This window comes from Oryza brachyantha, chromosome 10, assembly GCF_000231095.2.
Source record: "Oryza brachyantha chromosome 10, ObraRS2, whole genome shotgun sequence".
NCBI lineage: Eukaryota > Viridiplantae > Streptophyta > Magnoliopsida > Poales > Poaceae > Oryza > Oryza brachyantha.
In genome coordinates, this window is record NC_023172.2 from 9,682,509 (window position 1) to 9,700,841 (window position 18,333).

Consider the following 18,333-nt stretch of genomic DNA (forward strand, 5'->3'; position numbering starts at 1 on the left):
GCTGCGCGGGCAAGTGGTTTTCTCCTTCTCCTTTTCTCTGAAAATACCCATCCGCTGGATCTAGATCGGACGATCAAGAGAAGGGTCTTTGACTAAGTCAGCGGCAAGCCCAAGCACAGGCCCATCTCTGCAGAGCCACGTCAGGTAGGCCGTACTGCCATGCAGGTCCTTTCCACGAGGCCCAAAGTGAACCTTGCCAGAAATTTTTTTATTAAATAAACCCTTTTAGCAAGTAATTTTATCGGTAATTTTTTTCTAAAACTGAATATTTTGGTCATGTCAGTGGTGTGACAAGACGCTGTCACGGCGTCTGATCGACATGACATGGCGTGCCTAAGGTTGGGGCGGGGTGGGCTGAAGGACCCCGAATTTCATCCCCGGCCCCGAATTGAAATCCGGGGAAAATTCATCCCCGTCCCCGTCCCTGCCGGGTCCCCGAATTCCCCAACACAGAGGAGCCACACAGATGAACTCATAGATGAACACAGTTGGACGGAGACCAGCGTGTTGGGGCAGAACTGCAGAGAAGGGCGCGTCGGTGCAAAGCCGCAGTGGAGGCCAGGAGGGCACGCCGGCGCAGCTGCGCAGCCGTCGGCATCAGGGCGCATCGGCGTCGGCGTCGAGCAGATGAGGGCGACATGACCGGCGTCGGCGTTGGGCAGATCAAGGGCGGCGTCGGGCGTTAGACGGCAGGGGCGGCGGGCGGAGGGCGCGGTCCGACGGTGCGGGCAGAGAAGCCGACGCTTAGACCGAGGGAACTCGAGGGAGGCAGACGAGGAGGTGCCGGGCGGCAGGCGACGGGGGGCGACGATCCGGCGGTGGCGGGCGGAGGAGACGTCGCTCAGAGCAAGAAGCGTAGGGGGCGGTGGGCGACAGTCCAGTGGCAGCGGGCGGAGGAGACGGAAGTTCGAACTCCGGATGGCGGCGGCGAGCGTGAGGAGTGAGGACGGCAGAACAGGGTCACGGGGGCCGTGGGGTGAGAAGTGGATAGGTTTTGCTAGTCTGATTTTTTGTTGGGCCAAAAGCCCAGCTATAGCCCAATATAATAATTTCGGGTCCCCGTGGGTATATTTTGCCCCACGGCCCCGGCCCCGGTTCCCCGTGGGCCCAAAGTCATCCCCGTCCCTAGCTCCGTCGGGGTGAGTCCCCGCTAGGGCCCCACCCCTGACGGAGAATTTGCCAACCCTAGGCGTGGCAAGACAATACTGACACACCACCAACAATGACGTGGCAAGTCATTTCGCCATGCCAATGTTGATGACGTGGCCAAAACATTCGTAGGGCGGAAATACTTTTCCGCAGGTTTAGCAATAAAATTATGCTAAAAGTTTGTCAAAAATGTTTAAAAAATAAAAAAATTCTTGCATGCAAGGCCCAACGTACTCCGGCCCGTTAGGATACCTGTAGCCCATGCAGGCTGGACAGCCCGTACGTTATGTGGCGAGGCCGATGACAGTATAAATGAACTAACTTTTTTTTGCGGTTATGCTCATGTTTATAAACTAAAATTTAAATTTTTAGCCTTAAATGTGGAGTTTATTTTAGGATTTTTCTTTACTAAAGTTTATTTACAACATTAACGTTTAAATCGCTAAAAATACATACAATATATAAAATTTTTATTAACAAATTTTTATTCGTTTTTAAATATGACGTTTAACTTTTTCTATGAAGAAAAAACCAAACAATTAACCCTTAAATTTTGTTATAAATAAATTTTAATTTAGCTAGAGTTAATTTAAAATTATGCGTTAATTGACACAGTCACGCTTTGTGTTAGGCCGGGGGTAACTCGAAGTCGGGACAGACTTGGTGAGTATAGCATGCGATACTCCCTTGGGCTGTAGCTGTTGGTGTCAAGTTCTTAAAGTTGGGGTTTTATTTTCTACGAAGAAAAAACCAAACAATTAACCCTTAATTTTGTTATAAATAAATTTTAATTTAGTTAGAGTTAATTTTAAATTATGCGTGAATTGACACGGTCACGCTTAGTGTTAGGCCGAGGGTAACTCGAAGTCGGGACAGACTTGGCGAGTATAGTATACGATCCTCTCTTGGGCTGTAGCTGTTGGTGTCAAGTTCTAAAAGGATGGGGTTTTATTTTCTATGAAGAAAAACCAAACAATTAACCCTTAAATTTTGTTATAAATAAATTTTAATTTAGCTAGAGTTAATTTTAAATTATGCGTGAATTGACACAGTCATGCTTAGTGTTAGGCGGAGTGGTAACTCGAAGTCGGGACAGACTTGGTAAGTATAGGATGCGATCCTCCCTTGGGCTGTATCCAGGAATCCAGGATGGATGCATCGAGTGCCTATTATCTAAGGACATCTCTAGTGTATATTTTAATGAATATGTCATAAGGTATATAGTTTCGTCTAGTGTATATTTTAATGAATATGTCATAAGGTATATAATTTCGTCAAGTGTGTTTCAATGCTTAGACTCATATAGCTTAGACTAAGGTGAAACCCACTATGATAAAAAGATGTCATCCTTTTCACCTTTTTCCACCATGCAACATTAAGTATTTAACTAAAATATTTTTTAATCTAAACACTAGTTGTCTAAATAAGTAATGAGTGCTTAGAAAATTTAGCTTAGCATCCTCCCTTCAATATATCATCCATTTCATACATTTCTCTCACCTCTATGCATCTTCTTAGGTTGCGTTCGAAACCGACCAAAGAAAACACTTTTCTCTTTTTTTCCATGCGCACGCTTCCCAAGCTGTTAAACAGTGTACTTTTTAGAAAAAATATTTTATATAAAAGTTGTTTAAAAAATCAGATTAATTCATTTTTCAAGTTTGCAAAAGCTAATACTCAATTAATCATATACTAATGACTTTTTCGTTTTATGTGCGCTGATTAGACAAGATGGCAAGGTCAATTTCGAACGAGCCCTTAGAACACACATGTGAGCTGCTCTGATCTGCTTCACCTTGAGTCGATCCTTGAGCAACTACTGTCTGATCTCTGGGATGCAAGTCATTTAACATGCAGGTGCGTAAGAGCTCAATCGTTTCCATGGCAGCGGCTGAGCTGATCCATTACCGAGACCTACCGACTTTCTGAGCATCTCGACCGTCGTTTCTTCATTTTTATTATATTTATAAACCAAAATTTAAATTTACAGCCTTAAATCTAGAATTAGTTATTTTTTATAAATATCTTATTTGACTTTTCTATTAAAAAAACCAAACAATTATCTCCTCTGCTCCAAGCCTCCATGGATCGACTGATGATGAGCCTTTCAGTGCAAGCTGATCCCGTTCTATCAATTCACCATAATTTGCTGGTGTGCAATCGATCGACGACCAACCACTGCATGTAATGGTTGGTTGATGAATGGATAAAGGTATGGCCGGAAAGCTTGGTCTTGGTCAGAAAGGCATGCAGATGACATGGATCCTAGTTAAGCTCCAGCATACACATGAATATCATATCTAATTTCACATGTGCTACCTTCGATTTATATTATAATACTTTTTGAGTTTGTTTATATTCATCCATTTATTAATGTATATGTTTTTAATATGTGTCTAGATTTATTAGTATACATATGAATCTAGGTAAATCTAGAAAAATATTATAATATTAAACGAAGTGAATACTATTTATCAGGAAAAGACCAATACCACCAAATACCTCCCTGCTTTTATACTACTCCAGTACTATAGAAAAGCAAGATAATCTCCTCCAAGGACTTTACCTTTACAACGTGCGAAACCACGCAGGCAGGGTACTACGATACCAGACTTTTGAAAAAAGTGAACTCGTCTGAGTGGGAAAGAAGCCGACGCACAGCATCGATCAGTACTACAGCTTCTATCATTGGATTTTTGACGATCATCTGGGTTTTTTTAACAAACTTATTTTGTAAATAAACTTTTAATAAAATTTATCTTAGCCAGACATAGACCCCCTCTCTTGATGCTACAGACATAGGTGCTGAGGCTAGACAACCCACGCCAATGACACTAACGTCAAGACCTAGCTTGCACACAGATGGTCTGTGATGGTCGAGCTAGTAATAGAGGGTCATTGTTTGTGTTTTTATATTAAAAGCCAAACGATATATTTGTAAATGAAAAATAATTCATAAATAAAACTTTTATATATGTATTCTTTGCTATCTAAAAACAAATGTCGAAAAATAAGCTTCGGTAGAAAAACCTCAAAATCAACTCTAGATTTAAGGTTGAAAATTTAAATTTTGGTTTACGGTAAATGTTAAAAAGGTAACATGTTCACGTTAAAATATATGTATATTTGCAATTGAGTGGTAAGGTGTGTACTTTTCCATCCTAAGATCTTGTGTTCGATCTTGGTACATATAGTTTATAAGAAATGGATTAAAATTATTACTGATCTTGGAGGCTAGAACTAATATAAATCTCCTCTCTACATATTATCGCGGATATCTTCCTCCCAGACAACCCTATACGTCTTGTAAATACCGTAGTTAGGATACCACCCCTCAACACAATATAATTATCGCAAACAGATAGCTACGCAAGAATGGACAGGGTGGTGCATTGTCAAATACATGCATCATGCATGGAGTTGGTAAAATTCGATCGGAGAGGAGTTGCGTTATAAGTCAAAAATTAAAATTTTTAACCTAAAATTTAGAGTCGATTTTATAACCATTTCACTAAATTTTATTTTCTAACATTGTCTTTTAAATCATCGAGGATATGTATATAAAAGTTTTATTTATAAATTATTTTCCGCTTGCAAATATATAGTTTGGCCATCAATCGGTCAGCAGCTTTAATTTCCTTAGCCCGTAAGAAAAACATCCCAATTAGTCCACCCCTCCCATTTCTCCCTCCTCTATATTTTCCCGCGACGACACTACGTCACTACGTATCATCATCATATATACGCACTGCACGCGTTGCAGCCACAACGAACGGCCGGCGTCACACACACATGCACCGGTGACCATGGCGGCGGCGGCGGCGGCGACGACGACGGCCATGGAGCTGGAGAGCAACGAGGGGAGCACGGAGACGATGGAAGAGGAGGAGGCTGCAGGCAGCGGCGAGCGTGAGGCGGTCGTCGTCTTCTTCGACGTGGAGACCACCATGCCGGAGGGGCCCGAGCGGCGGCGCACGCTGCTCGAGTTCGGCGCCGTCCAGCTCTGCTCGCGCAGCCTGGCCGAGGTGGCGCCGCCCTTCGCCACGCTCGTGCGCCCCGCCGGCGGCGACCTCGGGGAGGGTGCCTGGGTGGCGCTCGAGCGCAAGGGCATCACGCGCGCCGACCTCGCCGGCGCGCCGCCCTTCCGTGACGTCGCCGATGGCATCCACCGCGTCTTGCACGGTGAGGAGAGTTTATTTTCTTTATTTATATGAAAGACACACATGTAGATATACCAATATACCATCGTACATGTATATCACACGTAAGGGTTGATTATTTGGACTTTCCGCGGTATATTTATAAACAAAAAATAATGTTTGAATAAAACTTTTATATTAGTATTCCTAATATCTAAAAGCCAAGAATGAAAAATATTTTTTACGAAAAAACTCTAAAATTAACTTTTAAATTTAAAGTTAAAATTCTGACTTATAAGTATGAGCGTAAACGAAAAGGGGTGTTAGGCACCTGCAGATATGGTCCTTAACACACTGGCAATCACTGGCAATTAATGGTGGACCACTTCCACAATAATGCCCTATACGGTGAGGGGTTTGTTTGTTTTTCTATTACATGAATATGAACATGCCACACATCACATTTATAAACCTATAAATTTATATCCTAACATATGCTTAAAGAGATAAGACTATGGCAAATTCCTAGTTCACTGAGCTCCAAAGCGCACACACTTAAGCATAATATCCATATACTTTAGGGGGTGAACAACATATTCGCAAACAAAAAATAATTTGCGAATAAAACGATCTAAAAGCCGATGCTAGAAAATAAACTTTTATGAAAAAATCTCCAAATCAATTCCAAATTTAAAGTTAAAAATGCAAATTTGACACATAAGCATAAATGAAAAGATGGGGTAAACCAAGATAGAGATAAAGTTATGTACCCATGGGGCCATGATGACTCCGCTATCACTATATCATTATCATCATCAACAACAACAACAATAATAGTAGAACGACCTTCTAGTACAAGCTAGGACCTATCTTCATGTTTTTGGAAAGGAAAAGTGAAAAAAATGTTTTATTTGATCACTTGAATAGTGCTCTAACACATTGTTAGTTGTGGACACAGGGCGAATCTGGGCTGGTCATAACATTGACGGGTTTGACTCAGAGATAATAAGGGAAGCATTCGCTGAAATCGGGCGATCACCTCCAGAACCAAAGGGGGCGATCGACACCTTACCACTGCTCACTGAGCGGTTTGGGAGGAGAGCAGGGAACATGAAGGTCATCCTGTGTGTTTGCACATAAAACAATCACTTGCAATTTCGTAAAGAATCTCTATATAACAAAATCCGGCGCCATCTCTCGGCTGAGAGCTTGTCCACGTGGCATGTTCCATCGCTGAGTGAATACGCACCAAACACACTTGCATGTTTACCCAAGCACGGAAACATTTAAGTATTTGCCAAGTCTATCTGCCATTTTCTCGTGGCCTATGGCCTATAACTATACTAGAAGAGCATTTTTCTTATGTATGACTGTTTTCTATATAAAATTTGATACTTTTTAGTAAGGTAAAAAAGTACTAGTACCGATATCTACTCAAGATGGGAAAAATGCTCCTAGTAGAATTTTTTTTGTTCGATTCTATGCTCCTAAATTGCAGCTAATGGTTTTACACTATGGACCTCAGAAGTTTAGGATTATAAATTTTAGTTTTAAAAAAGTATGCATCTTAATAAAATTTCTAATTTCCATGTAATTCAATCTTTTTTATAAATCATATTAATTTTTAGGGTACTTAATATGTTTCAAAATATAAGTATTTATTATAATATGTGGTTTAGTTAATAGTAAGGTTAGATCAAAAGATTTTATTTTAATCTTTTTCTAAGAACATGATTTAGCATAATAACCATTAACATGAAGAAAATCATAGGAATCAGCACATAAATACCTATAGTACTAGAAAGTTTAAATCGTACATATTTATTACATTTTCTAAAGTGAATTATCTTACATGGAGAAAAATTATAACTTTCATTTTAAGTAAATACAATATAAAACTTTACTATTCTAGCTAAAAGGTCACATGCAAAATATCACATTACATATATTGATAAGAGCACTAATGCACACTCATAGTTCCAATAACTAAATAAATAATAATTTCAAAAAAACAACTAAATAAATAAACCGACATATCTATATACGCTCGCCATGCCCCGCCTGCTGTAAATAAAACTACCCTGTCCCGCCCGTTGGGCTGAAAGGGCATCTAGGCTTTGGCTCTGTTAACACCAAAATTTAGTAAATTTTCTTGGTGGATTCGGTTAAGGAAAGACGCAACTAGCAGATAAAAATCTTATCCAGAAGAGACCGGATTCGAGAAGAAATCGTGAAGACCAAGACTTGGCGGCGTAAATTTATCTACTAATTTGAGTTAGTTAGAATTTTTATTTTATCTCTAGGAGAGTTAGAGTCCGATCGGGACTTGCTTGTTTTCTTTTATCTGTTAGAAATCGTGTCGTGTTAGAGACATAGTTTGTTATTTCTTTTTATCTATTAGTAGTCGTCCCCGACATGAACTAGCCTCTACCCGAGGGTATAAATATGTATGCCCGGGACATTATAAACCATCTACACATCAATTAGATCAACTACTTTCGGCGCATCGCCACCCTCTTATCCAAGGTTTTCAACTTTGGCGGAACTTAGCACCTGACGTGGGGCTGCATCGGTTCGATCTCCGGCGGAGGGGTAAGTTCTACGTTCCGTCGGGCCACGGTAATCGCATCTGCTAGATTAGGACTGTCTCGGTTCGGTCCGATCTTCTAATTTAGTTGTGCAATTGGTAGTAACCGTATCAGTTTTAACTTGAGTTAGTTCTGTATCTTGAGTTGATCTGGTCGACCATTTTGGACGATCTACGTGGGTTTGATATTTGCTGTTTGACATATTCAATCTAGTACTGTCTCGGTTAGGTCTGATCTAGTAGATTGGGTGTCAGATAGTTTATATCGGATCGATGTATTTTGTTCATTGTTTTATTAGAGTATCAACCGATAAGTTATTGGTCATCAGCTCGTTGGCTTGATAGTAATCTAGATCTGTTTAGTATCTAGCCTGACATCGCTAGGCGTATTCTTAAACTGTCTCGGTTGGGTCCGATCTTCTATGATTATTCTTAGCAATCTAGGCTAGATATTTTATAGATCTTGGTCGTTTGTCAGTCGTCTATAGCCGATAATCTTTGCCGATCTACATGTTCATTATATTTACATCAATAGAGTAGACGATTGCCTTATTGCATTATTTTTATACCAATCGGCTGGATTTAGTTAGATTGGTAGTTATTTATGTTGCATCGGCTTGTGAGAATCATACGCAAATTGGGTTTAGCCGATCGTAACATATGATTGATTGTTTATTCCAAGTAATTCATTAGTTTATCTATTAGCCTTATCGATCAAAATGTTTCCTATAATTATATCGTGCTCGACTGCATACTATCTTGGTTAAGTCCAATCTCTGGACGTCTAGTTCAATCTGGTTATAGAGACTCGTCCGATCGACTAAGATTAATGAGTAACTTGGTGTGTTACGTTGGTCTAATATTTAACTTAAATCTGTTTCTATCAAGTTTTTAGCTGATCCAAGCTCTTTACAGCCGATCGTTCATCCTATCGGCTAAACACTACTACATCAACACCCGATCGGCTGGATTCTTGGGTACCTATCGGCTCGATAGCCGATTAGCTTGTTTCACTGTTTATCTTGTCGGTTGCAGGATCAAACTGACTAGCACGCCCACGCATTCTAAAATTTAAGTCATGCACTGGAGCTGTCTAAGATTGACTCCCAGGCCTACGTGTATGAACGTTGACTGTTATTTTTAGCGTCAACAGGCTTTTATTTCATTCACTTTATTGTTATGCCCCTTATTGAAGATATTTTTATTGAATTCTTTAAATATATACATTTTAAAACAATTTTAAGATAAACAAACCATGTAAAAACATGCACATGTAAAAATTCAACATTAAATTACATGTATTAATACGAGCGCTAAATACACATTTATCATTAAATAAATGAAACACATTTTCATTAGGTTTATCACCCCACTGAAATTAAAAAAAATACAGATATGATGTTATTTATTATTCCACCCAGCAATTAAAATAATGCATTTATAGTTAGTTGCTCCAAAACTAAACTGGCCCATCTTTAATTACGCTTTGCCACCTTTCTAGTATTTTATTGCTTTAGGTTCCTTAATTTTGACACTGAAGTGGCATTCAGATATATAATTAATCCCGTTTGCTGTGCAGTAGAAGGTGTACGTTTGGTAAACCGATTTCTCTTAGACCTATATATGTTGCAGATGATGATAATATTATTACAGTTTGAAAACATTAGGAGGTGTGAAAGTTGGGTAACATATCTAATGATAATTAATTGAACCTATGAAGAAAAATCAGAAAAAATTTAAAAATAAGCAGACTGTAACCCAAGACCACAACCCCAAACTGATATAGATGTAACATAAAGGACAGTCGATGTTTTACACACTCACATATATGCGCTGAAGAATCTCGACGTTTGTTTATGGTTCTCATGGACACATGATCCTTCATGTCATTCTAATGGATGTTCCTAGTTTCTAAGAACTTGCTTCATTTGCAGATGGCAAACTTGGCAAATTACTTCGGTCTAGGGCAGCAAATTCACAGGTATATTACATATAAATCATGTGAAATCCAAATTTAATATCATTGCATTTGAATTCAAAAGGCATCCTTTCTCCAACAACATTTTGGTCTTGAATTTCAAGTAAACAGAATTTCGCCAAAAATTGAATAGCCAAACACCAGAGTCTCATCCCTAGAAATAATTATTGCTTTTTTAATAAATGATCGGATATTACGCCCTCTAGTTTGATAACTCTTATTGTTTTGGATTGTGACAAAATATCCAAAACCTATCTTTGAGTACGATTTCTTGTTATAATATATACAATAAATAAATAAAATTTTACTTTTATTAAATTATTTTTAATACGTATCTATACATGTTGTTTTTAGTATCTTCAAACCAGATACTTTTAAAGTTATTAATAGTCAAAGTTTAATAAGTTTGACTTCACGGCATGAATTACTGGAGGGAGTAGCAAATGTTATCCATCAATGTTATTCCTGGTCCTAGACATCCACCTCATGTTAATGCGAAGTAATGATTAGCTTCCTGCTTGATATCACTTCACATCATGCTCAAATTGTCTTTTACTCTCTCCACTATATTGCTAGTACTCCTCCGTTCAGGATCCGCCCCCATTTAAACCAATCATATCCATCCTCCATTGAAATTTTCCACCTACTTATCTCAACCAATAATAACCGTTTTTTTAATTTCACCTCATCCTTAATCCCCAAAGGTGAAAATGGCCCCGCTAGCGTTTTTCCAAAGGAGAACGGGGTCTTTCCGCTAGCATCACAAAATGGTGGGCTAGCCGACCTAGGTTTAAGTCTCACTCACTTCTTAATAAATATAGATATAAGATACCTTTCTCTCATATCAAGCGTTTTCCTAGCGAAAAAATGGCCCCTGCCGGTGGTAGGGCAGGGCCAATTAATAGGGTGGGGTTACGGCCGAAGCTCACTGGTTTGAATATGATATTAAAAAGTAACTATTTGCAAACCAGGCAGATAATGTATATTTCTTCTCTTTATTTACGTTTTGCTGATGTCGATTTTTTTGGGAACTATTAGCTGGCTGCTTTATGACGTTGCTCTATTTGCAGGAGTCTCGGTGATGTCAGGATGAATATTGATGTCCTCAAGTGTTGTGCTACAGTGCTGTTCCTGGTGTGTTTGGATTACCTTCCTCCTGTTTCTCCATGACTATTTACTTCATGATCTGGATAGTAATATTGTCCATGCAATTCTTCTTTGGCTGAAATGGCTGTTTGTTTCTACCATCTTTTTTCATCTGAAATGGCTATTTGACTGAAATATACCATGGTGAAAATATTTACAAACATGGTGCAAAATCAAACAAGGTTCATTTTATCGGTATCAGGTGCAATTTACTCTTGAGATTAAGATGCTTAAGCACAGATAGAAATGCTACTCATTTGGGGAAGTGGAGGACAATTAATCAATCATCAATGTTTGCAATTTTGTTTTAATTTTTTTTGGAATTTCGGTCCCCTGGATTGAAACAATTTTGTTCATAGTTTTCAAAATTTTGTGAACTTTGTAAAATTTATTCAAAATTCCAACTATTTCGGCCCAAAATTTCAGCAATTCCAGATTTAGCATCCCCTCCCCGAAATTGTTAACCCCGTTCATTATTATAATATCCTTCGTACCATTCACTAACGTGTCTCACTGTTTGATATATAGTATAATCTATATTGGCCACGTTCGACAAGACCCCTAAGTTATACTTCTCAAACCGCTAAATGACGTATTTTTTGCGAAATTTTTTCATAGGAAAGTTGTTTTAAAAAATCATATTAATCTATTTTATGTTTTACTAATTAATTAATTAATCATGTACTAATCTATTACTATATTTTCGGCGCCAGATAACTAACACCCCTCCTCCCCCAAACGAACACGGTCATTGTCTAAACCATGAATTTCTTCCACAGGAGGAAAATTTTCCAAAAATGCTGAAAGGTTATCCTGGATTCCTTGCGCCAGACGATGTTTCAATGGAATTCATCCAAGTTTCTCTCTCTCTGTCCCACCAATTTAGAAGAAGTTTATCTATGAAGCACAACGACAGACCTCTACAAGTGTTTTGTGCAGATCTGAGGATCCACTTTGACATCCGTCCATGTTACCAAGATAGTGCAGGTCGACCCAAGTTGAACATAGTGGTTGGCATCCCTGAGAGTCTCAGAAATGTTCTGCAATCTTGTGATGAAATAGCTGAGAGATCATCTCAGGTGTTTGGGAGCACTTCTGTATGGAATCCAGTGGTTAGGGAATATGGTTATGCTCATGCTATACGCCTAAAGTGAGTAATAGTTTTACACACTCTCTCCCTCACTCACACACACATACAGTTTTGATACCCCCTCTTTTCGTTTTTGTTTATACTTATAAACCAAAATTTAAAATGCTAACATTAATTTAGAGTTGATTTTAAGCTTTTGTATCATTATTTATTTTCCAGTCTTCACTTTTAAATCGCTAAAAACACGTATATAGAATTTTTATTTATAAATTATTTTTTGTTTATAAATATGCCATTTTACTCTAAACAAAAAAGCTTTTTCCCACTTATGTTGGTTAGACCACTTGTTCTAAACTATTCATTAAGCTTATTTCTTAAAACATTTAATTTATCAAGTAGATAATATGTGACAACAATCTACTCAACAATCTAAAACAAAACAGGGCCAGCTAGCCTGTAACAGCAACCTTTACTTGCAGTCTCACATTCGGTGGCGACGATGAGATCAATGGGACAGAGATTTACGTGAAAGAGGCCATCAGTGGCAACATTCAGAAGCAAGTTCTCAGCGAGGTAGATGCTGCAGATCTGAGCTCTTGGTTTGCTGAAGGTAACATGGTGGATGCCTACTTCTCTGTCGAATTGTACGACTACATGCAAAATGCTGGTATCCGGCTGGTCGCCAAGAAGCTCATTGTAACTGCATATGCATAATCATAGGGCTGGAAAATGATTAATTAGCTGTTAATGCATTGATTATTTATTAGTGTGGTGTTAACTAGCTGTCAATAAATTTGAATGTGGCAAAAGAGCATGTAGCCTGGTGGTTATAAAGATCTTAGTAGCACTTGAGGTCTTGGACAGCGAGGTGCGAACTTATATCCTATATCGACAGCGAGGTGCGAACTTATATCCTAGGCCATTTGCCCTTTCACGATCAATATGAGACTATTCAACGATACCTTAATTTATGCTTTTTATAAGTCTGTAATAGCAATGTATCATGTTAATTATTTGTTGCAACTGTTTTGTGTTTTATTGATCTTGATATTTCTTTTCGCGAGCATTAGTAGTCCATAATCTTACTTTTGGCATGGTTTAGTTGCAAAAATTGAGCATATATATACAAGTCAATGAAGATATATTATAGCATGTTCTGATGGAATATCCGTTAGAATGGTTTCTTAAGTTCGTTTAGCTTTTATTAACAATGATCATATAGAGTGAAATAAGGCTACGTGGAAATTGAAGGTTCCCCTTAAAATAAAAAACTTTATGTGGTATTTATTAAAACAATAACTCTATTACGTAAAATAGGGTAACTCTAACAAAAGATAATTTAGCACGAATAAATTGGAATGTTAGTAAGAAATCATGGTTCTATTTACATGATAAAACTATCAAGATCTTTTCCTTGATCACTACTCCATCTGTTTCATATTATAAAACTTTTTGGATTAATAACGTACTAATCTATTACTATATTTTTCGCGCTGGATATCTAATATTCAGTCGAACGTGGCCTAAGAAATAAATCACGTAATTTGTACCAAGAATCATATAATATTTATCCTATAAACATATCCCTAAAAGTTACAAATGTTACCTAAATTAATTGACATAGTAAGCTATACAGTATGAACTAACAAATGATAGCTATAATTTTTATTTTTCATAGTAATCTAACCAACTATTTTTATTTTTCATAATAATCTAACCAAGCAACGTACGAACATATCCTTACACGTGTACAAATCAATCTCATCGAAAACACCATCCTCATGTCAATTTTTCCATACAAACATGTACCTAAAAACAATTTTTACCTAATAAACTATTATAAATTTCCTTTTCCTTCTCCTTTTTCACTAATAAATTTTAATCATTCGTAAATGTTTTTATGTGTTTATCGCACCAAACTTCACTATAACTTAGTAATCTCTAACACATATATTTTTTTACCAAATTTTCTTAATTATTTTAATTCTTCGTGGTGCTACCGCTGTCTCTCGACAGAGGCCACGATTACCGCAGTAACGTGAACCTGTGGTTTGCTGTGACAACAAGAAGCAAGGAGAAACCGGAGATCCTCCTCTGCAGTTCTTCCTTGACTTGACGCCACCAGATTCCCCAACCAGATTACCCTTTCAACTCGTTTCCCCACAATATAAAATCCCATTCCCATTCCCAATCCCAATCACAATCCCAATCCCAATCCCGATTCCCCAACCAAATTCCAAACCCCCACCTGCACTCCACGCCACCTCACTCACCTCCACCCCCCGCGGCGAGGCATTCCGTCGAACACCTTCCTCTCCCGCCGCCGCTCCCTTCACGCCACCGCGCGCGCCGCCCGTGCCCCCACGCGATCCCTAGCCTTTTCCTTCCTCCTATTTATGCGACGCCTGCCCACTCCTGAAGGCAGCCGCGAGATACCACCAACCAAAATGGAGATGACGACGCCCGCGGCGAGGAGCGGCGGCGAGGGGCAGGCGGCGGCGGCGGCGGTGCCGGAGGCGGGGGGACCTGAGATCGCGTTCTTTGACGTGGAGACCTCCGTGCCGCAGCGGGCCGGGCAGGGGTACGCGCTGCTGGAGTTCGGGGCCATCCTCGTGTGCCCGCAGCGGCTCGTCGTGGTGGGGTCCTACGCCACGCTCGTCCGGCCCGCCGACCTCGGGGTCGTCTCGGCGGCGTCCGTCCGCTGCAACGGCATCACGCGCGACGCCGTCGCCGGCGCGCCGGGCTTCCGCGACGTCGCCGACGCCGTCTACAGCGTCCTGCACGGTGAGGGGGGAGGGGATTTCTTGGCCACCGCGTGCCCGACGCGTTCGCAACGCGTGTCGCCTCCTTCACATTAAGAAATTCCTCTTTTTTTTTTGTTAATTATAAAAGAGCTGGTCTTGAGGACTCGTAAAAGGCTCCACCTTTTCTGCCCAACTTTATCCTTTTCATTAGCTTGTATGTAGCTCACCATGTGCTGGGCTGTAGTGTAAATCTTTCGTTAGTTCTTCTGACAAGCTAAGGACTACGTTATGCATTTCTGCATTTTTCTAGGAAAACAGAACCGTAAGTAGGTGCAAACTTAAGCTACAAAGAATTCTCAGGAGTGACCAATAATAATTAACAAAGCTTGTTCAATTCAAAGGGTGTAGCATCATGTAGTTATTGGATTTTGTTTATTGCATTGAAGAGAAATCCACAAGTTTAGAGGTCATAAACGCTATCTTATTTAGAGCGTAAATAGTCGCCTTGTTTAGTTGCGCTGATAATATTCTAATCTTGGGAATTCTGGACAGGACGTGTCTGGGCTGGTCACAACATTGTAAGGTTTGACTCGGCAAGAATAAGGGAAGCATTCGCTGAAATTGGCCGGCCACCTCCAGAACCAAAGGGGATGATTGACACCTTGCCTTTGCTTACCCAGAAGTTTGGGAGGAGAGCAGGGGACATGAAGGTACAGGACCTTGTGTTTGGGTGTGATCAGTTATAGTGTCAGCAAGGATAGTAGAAGTTTTACATATGCTGAAGAATCTTGACATCATTGAATTTTCTTATGTATACACTGTTCTTCTTCTCATTTGAATGAATATACCTGATTTGTCCTCTTGTCTGGTTCATTTGCAGATGGCAAGCTTGGCGAATTACTTTGGTCTAGGGCGGCAAAGTCACAGGTACATGACATAGCATGTGAAATCCAAATTTTATAGTTGCATCTAAATTCCAAACGTGTTCTTTCTCAACTTCTAGTGCTTATCCTTTCATATTTGAACCGCGAGCAGATGTCTGCCCTAAGTATCATGTTGTGTACCTTGGATTTCCATCCATTAAGTGACAATTTGCTCACCCAGCTAAGCTTGCAGTGTCCTGTCCTAATCGGAGTATATAGTTTGCAAAAAAAAAAAAAATGGTTGGACAGTGCCATCTTTTACTTATCCACAAATGACTTCTAATGTCATCAAGTCAAACAGGAGTATATAGATCTCACCATCTCATGTTGACAGATTAGCATCCCACTCCATAAAGCTATGGTCGAAACTATTATTGTTATGGCGCAACCATAAATCATACAGCAGTGCTACTTCTGGTACCATATATCCACCTATTGCGAATGATAACTAACTATAACTTCTTCATGGTCTCACTTCACATCCTGTACAAAAGTGTTTCTTTTGTTTTGTTGGCACATACTTCTTCAAGTACTCAATATTTATTGTCAGTTAGGGGGATTAAGAATAGTTATATCCCCTATTTTTATTTGGTTTATGTATATATTCTACAAATAATGGAGTTAATGTCCTTTTTCTAATTTGCTTTGCCGTTTGTTTGTAGGAGCCTTGATGATGTTAAGATGAATCTTGAAGTTCTCAAGTATTGTGCTACAGTTCTGTTCTTGGTATGTTTGGATTACCTCCCTTCTGATTTTCGTCTGCCCATTAACTTTATGATATGGACAGTAACATTGACCAATGTTTCTTTGCCTGAAGCCACTATCTGTTTCTTTCAAAAAAAAAAAATTCTGTGCAGTTATATAATGTTGCACGGTGAACTAGAGAGATTTAGCTGTTGCAATCAAAGTATTATTTGTTCATTATCTAGAAACTTGTGCATTGAAATGATTCAGTACAGGAGCTTCACAAGTAGCTACCTTTTCTTTTGCTGTCAATAATCGAGCTTTACACTGCTCTAGTTTATAGTAGCAAATTATTATTGAGATAAACTTAAACATTGATTGAAATGCCAGTATCTAGTGAGATGAATGGCAAATCATTTATCATTTTGTTATGATATCTGTCTCACCTTTTGGTATAATTGACTAAATTATGAAGTTCTTCCACAGGAGGCAAGTCTTCCAGGAGTGCTGACTGTTGAGAACCTGGTTGAACGTGCAATTACAAGGAGCCAAGCTAATGGAGCTGCTTCTCCTGAGGTGCCAAAACCTGCAGCACAGTCTTCGCCTGATTCCTCGAAACGACAACGAACAGTTTCTCGAGTTGACAATGCAATCCAAGCTGGAGATAATCAACAACCAATTGATCCTGCAACAAACAAGGAGCCTGTTGAGTTGATATCCAATATCAAGGAAATGACTTTAGATGCCAGCACACAGATGGATGCAAGCTCTAGTGGTTTTTCTGGCTTCCTTGAGCCCGATGATGTTTCAATTGAGTCCATCCAAGTTTCTGTTCCTTCTTCCTACCGATTGACTCGGAGGTCATCTATGAAGCACAAGGGTAGCCCACTCCAACTTTGTTGTGCTGGTCTGCAGGTCCAATTTGGAGTCAGCTCGAAGTATTTAGACAGCGCAGGTCGGCCAAAATTGAACATATTGGTTGACATTCCTGATAATCTCAGTAAAGTTCTAGAATTTTGTGATGGCATAGCCCAGAGATCATCCCAGGATTCTGGGAGCACTTCTGAATGGAGACCATTAATTAAGAAATATGGTTATGTTAATCATCCTACTGTGCGCCTACAGTGAGTTATATTATTCTCTCATCTTTAACCTCAAAAATCAAAATCCTGATGTGATCCTTCTCTTCAGACCTCTAACAGCAACTTTCTCTTGCAGCATCCCCATTATTGTCAGCGGTGAAGCTGCGATCTACGGTACCGACATATACCAGAAAGAGGCTAGTGGCAGCATTCAGAAGCTAGATTTCAGCAAGGTAGATGTCGCGGAGCTGGACCCATTGTTTGTTCGAGGGAACATGGTGGACGCGTTCTTCTCACTGGAACTATATGATTACGAGCAAAACGCTGGTATCCGTCTGGTTGCCAAGAAGCTGGTTGTACACTCCAAATAGCATCAGACTAACTGCTCTAGTGCTAGAAACTAACTCTCGCACTAATTTAGTGTTGTTAACAAGATGTAAATAATTTGAATGTTGATTAGATCTGACCAGCAGGTGATGTTGACCTTGAACTAGGAATCCATACGCTGTAAAAGATAAACAATGCCTCTGTGCCTTTAATGCGTCTACAATGAAAATGTCACGGTGTTCTTTCCTCAGTCATTTCTTTCACAATGTTTGAATCTTTTTTGCAGCTTCGTTTGAACCTGTTAATTAGTTGGTTTGAAACATTTTGCGGTGATAAATTGTCCAGCAGGTTTATCATTCTTGTGATCATTCTACCATGATTTCATCTGCGCTGTCTACAATTTGCGCTAACGCCACTACTGCGGCTTCAGCATTTGATAATAGGCTGTAAATAATTTCCAGCAACCGGTCAGCGGGCTGTAAAT

At 39.5% G+C, this 18,333-nt stretch overlaps 2 protein-coding genes across 2 annotated transcripts; both read left to right on the forward strand.

The window, feature by feature from the left end:
* The first annotated feature begins 4,849 nt into the window (after positions 1 to 4,849).
* On the forward strand, positions 4,850 to 13,131 carry LOC102708930 (protein NEN1-like). The gene is made up of 6 exons (XM_015841886.2): positions 4,850 to 5,331; positions 6,247 to 6,404; positions 9,810 to 9,856; positions 10,924 to 10,987; positions 11,779 to 12,149; positions 12,569 to 13,131. Exons 1-6 carry the CDS (start codon positions 4,956 to 4,958, stop codon positions 12,801 to 12,803), a joined length of 1,251 nt encoding a protein of 416 aa, XP_015697372.2. The 5' UTR covers positions 4,850 to 4,955; the 3' UTR covers positions 12,804 to 13,131.
* Positions 13,132 to 14,359: 1,228 nt separating this feature from the next.
* On the forward strand, positions 14,360 to 18,094 carry LOC102709208 (protein NEN1-like). Its single transcript, XM_015841505.2, has 6 exons — positions 14,360 to 14,873; positions 15,386 to 15,543; positions 15,714 to 15,760; positions 16,419 to 16,482; positions 16,927 to 17,564; positions 17,659 to 18,094. The coding sequence occupies exons 1-6, from the start codon at positions 14,486 to 14,488 to the stop codon at positions 17,891 to 17,893; spliced, it is 1,530 nt and encodes a 509-aa protein (XP_015696991.2). The 5' UTR covers positions 14,360 to 14,485; the 3' UTR covers positions 17,894 to 18,094.
* Positions 18,095 to 18,333: the final 239 nt, after the last annotated feature.

Excerpts from the sequence above, each read along its gene's own strand:
- LOC102708930 (XM_015841886.2), top strand. The coding sequence starts at position 4,956 with ATGGCGGCGGCGGCGGCGGCGACGACGACGGCCATGGAGCTGGAGAGC. Across the intron at positions 5,332-6,246 it reads CATCCACCGCGTCTTGCACG|GGCGAATCTGGGCTGGTCAT; the intron begins GTGAGGAGAGTT and ends TTGTGGACACAG. Across the intron at positions 12,150-12,568 it reads GCTCATGCTATACGCCTAAA|TCTCACATTCGGTGGCGACG; the intron begins GTGAGTAATAGT and ends CTTTACTTGCAG.
- LOC102709208 (XM_015841505.2), top strand. The coding sequence starts at position 14,486 with ATGCGACGCCTGCCCACTCCTGAAGGCAGCCGCGAGATACCACCAACC. Across the intron at positions 14,874-15,385 it reads CGTCTACAGCGTCCTGCACG|GACGTGTCTGGGCTGGTCAC; the intron begins GTGAGGGGGGAG and ends AATTCTGGACAG. Across the intron at positions 16,483-16,926 it reads GTGCTACAGTTCTGTTCTTG|GAGGCAAGTCTTCCAGGAGT; the intron begins GTATGTTTGGAT and ends GTTCTTCCACAG.